The sequence below is a fragment of the Vigna angularis genome, chromosome 1 (assembly GCF_016808095.1).
Source record: "Vigna angularis cultivar LongXiaoDou No.4 chromosome 1, ASM1680809v1, whole genome shotgun sequence".
Taxonomy (NCBI): Eukaryota; Viridiplantae; Streptophyta; class Magnoliopsida; order Fabales; family Fabaceae; genus Vigna; species Vigna angularis.
In genome coordinates, this window is record NC_068970.1 from 39,886,738 (window position 1) to 39,889,384 (window position 2,647).

General features: G+C 34.0%; 1 protein-coding gene across 1 annotated transcript; it reads left to right on the forward strand.

Annotated features, from left to right (window-relative positions):
* Window positions 1-390: 390 nt before the first annotated feature.
* LOC108336758 (REF/SRPP-like protein At1g67360) lies at window positions 391-2,126 on the forward strand. Its single transcript, XM_017573220.2, has 3 exons — window positions 391-555; window positions 637-870; window positions 1,454-2,126. The coding sequence occupies exons 1-3, from the start codon at window positions 538-540 to the stop codon at window positions 1,892-1,894; spliced, it is 693 nt and encodes a 230-aa protein (XP_017428709.1). The 5' UTR covers window positions 391-537; the 3' UTR covers window positions 1,895-2,126.
* The last annotated feature ends 521 nt before the right edge of the window (window positions 2,127-2,647 follow it).

Genomic DNA, 2,647 nt, shown 5'->3' on the forward strand with positions numbered 1-2,647 from the left:
AATAATAATAATAATAATAATATCAAGTGATACAATTTTAACCTAATTGTTTAGATGCAAACGGATTTATTTCCTTCCAAATTACATCTATTAGAATATTAAACACAACCTTAAAATTAAATATTACAATACCAAATTCATTCAATAACCTTGTAAGAAAATTAATAATTTATTTAAAATCTTCAGCTTAATATTTGCTGAGTTTGTTCTACACTGTGTAAGAAACAAAAGTAACCAGACCTGATTCTCCTGGATATACTATATCATTATCCAGACGTAAGATTATATAGTGTATAATATATATGATTTAGTAATATCTACGTACTGCTTTAATATTTCGAGGTAGTATCTATGTTCTATTTTAATACTTCGAGGTTAATACGGAATCAACTACCATAGAATAATTTAATTATTTGATTTAATTAGGTTAATGCAATTCCATGTGATTCCCATTTGAATCTATAAATCAGGGCTCCAGTGACAGTGCTGTTATATTTCAGCAGCAACTAACCTCCAAGTTCCAAGGCAGAGAAAACAATGGCCACCACCACAGAGGTTTGCAATATTCTCCCTTCTTTTCCTTCCCAATTTCTGAATCTTTTTTGCAGAGATCACACACATATGTTGTTTGTGCAGAGGGATGTGGAGAACAAGGGCCACGAAGGACTGAAACATCTTGGGTTTGTTAAGATTGCGGCCATTAAAGGCTTTGTGTGTGTTTCGAATCTCTACCACTTCGCGAAGCAAAATTCAGGACCCTTGAGATCTGCTGTTGGAACCGTCGAAGATACAGTAACTACTGTTCTGGGTCCTGTCTACCACAAATTTAAGGGTGTCCCAAACCGTCTTCTCCTTTTTGTGGACAATAAGGTTTCTCTCTCCTTTTTTTCTTTTATTTTGGTTGTTTCTGTGATTTGTTATGCTGTTGATGATGTTGATGTACACTTCAACCAAATCAGGAAAAGCTTTTGTAAATAATTTGTCCTCTTTCTGTAAGGGTGAATTTCTTTTTCTGACTATATTTGTCTTTTGTTTTCGGATCAAGATCTATTTCAATTGGTGAAAATTGCCTTGTAAATCGTGGCAAAAACACTCTTATGAATACCATAGGAACACCCGCCCGCACGAATAACACCCTTTTGTTCCTATGTTACAGGAACCTATTATCAGTACATGCATACACCAGAAATTTTTGCTTTTCATTCTTACCCCTGAAATACTCTGATCCTATCATGCAATTTGATTTTCATGTATAGTTCTATTTCTTAAATTCTCTTGTTTGATTGCTATGGTCCGTGAGTACATAAAAATGAATTGAATTTATTTGAATTTTGTATGCATTGTATGAACGTAGTTGAAATTCGACTGCTGATATTTTAATGAATTGGGAAATACACTATATTAGCTAAGCAATCAATTTTTGGGTGAACAAATTGCTTCATGAATGTTGCAGGTGGATGAAGCAACCCACAAATTCGATGAGCATGCACCTTCTCTGGTTAAGGAAGTTGCAAGCCAAGCGAATTGTTTGGTCCAGGAAATGACAAACAAGGCTGAAAAAGTAGTGAGTGAGGCTCAATCTGGTGGGGCACGAGGAGCAGCACAATATGTTGCCAGAGAGTCAAAGAAAATTGTGGTGTTTAGTTCTGTGAAATTGTGGGGTGGTCTCAACCACTATCCATCATTCCATGCAGTGGCAGAAATAGCAGTTCCCACTGCTGCACACTGGTCAGAAAAGTACAACAATGTGGTGAAGGGAATGGGTAAAAAGGGTGGTGGTGTGTTAGGGTATTTGCCTCTGATTCCAATTGATGACATAGCCAAGGCGTTTAAGCAGGGGGGAGGCAATGTGAATGAAGATGAAGCAGGTTCTGAAGGAGAGGATTCTTCTTGAGTAATAAAAGAAATACCACTACTGTAGCTATTTTCTTTATAAAATCTGGTTCTGACTAGTGTCTGTTCGAGTTTGAGGGCAATGTGGGTGTGAATGGAAGTGTAAGAAATGGTTGAGAATGTGAGAGTGTATGTTAACCAATCCCAAGTAGAAAACATTATGTCATTATGTGAATGGTTGCGGTAAATGTTCACTAATTTCAAGTTGTTTCGTTCGGGCCTTTTCTTACTCATAATTATCTGTCTAGTGGTTTTGGGCGAATTGAGTGTTTGTTAACTCACTATTAGAACTCGGAAGAATCTCAACCTAATATTTATTTCAATAGCATTTATTGAATGAAAAATTAATAATTTATAATACTTTTAACATTATTTTAAAAAATAATAAATAATAAATTTTCTTGATTTAATAAATATTTTATTATTGTTTTTATAAATATATTTTTAATTTTGAAATTTTAATTCAAAATTAAAATTTAACTTTGATATACTTTAGTTTCAAAATTAAAAAAAAAATGAATATAAATTATTCTAATCCAGTCCTAAATAAAAAACATCATGTGATTATGATTGTGTGAATGGTTGTGGTAAATGTTCACTCACTTGAAGTTGTGGTTTGGGCCTTTTCTTATTTATAATTATTTGTCTAGTGTTTGGTCCAACGGAGTTGTTCCCTCCACCACCACCAAATCCTCCCTGTATCACTCTATATCTAATTTGTTCTTTCAATTTTGCCTTCAACGGATGTTAACAT

What these genes read in the sequence shown, in the direction of transcription:
- LOC108336758 (XM_017573220.2), top strand. An exon ending in TCCTTTTTGTGGACAATAAG is followed by an intron (nt 871 to 1,453) that starts GTTTCTCTCTCC and finishes TGAATGTTGCAG; the next exon opens with GTGGATGAAGCAACCCACAA.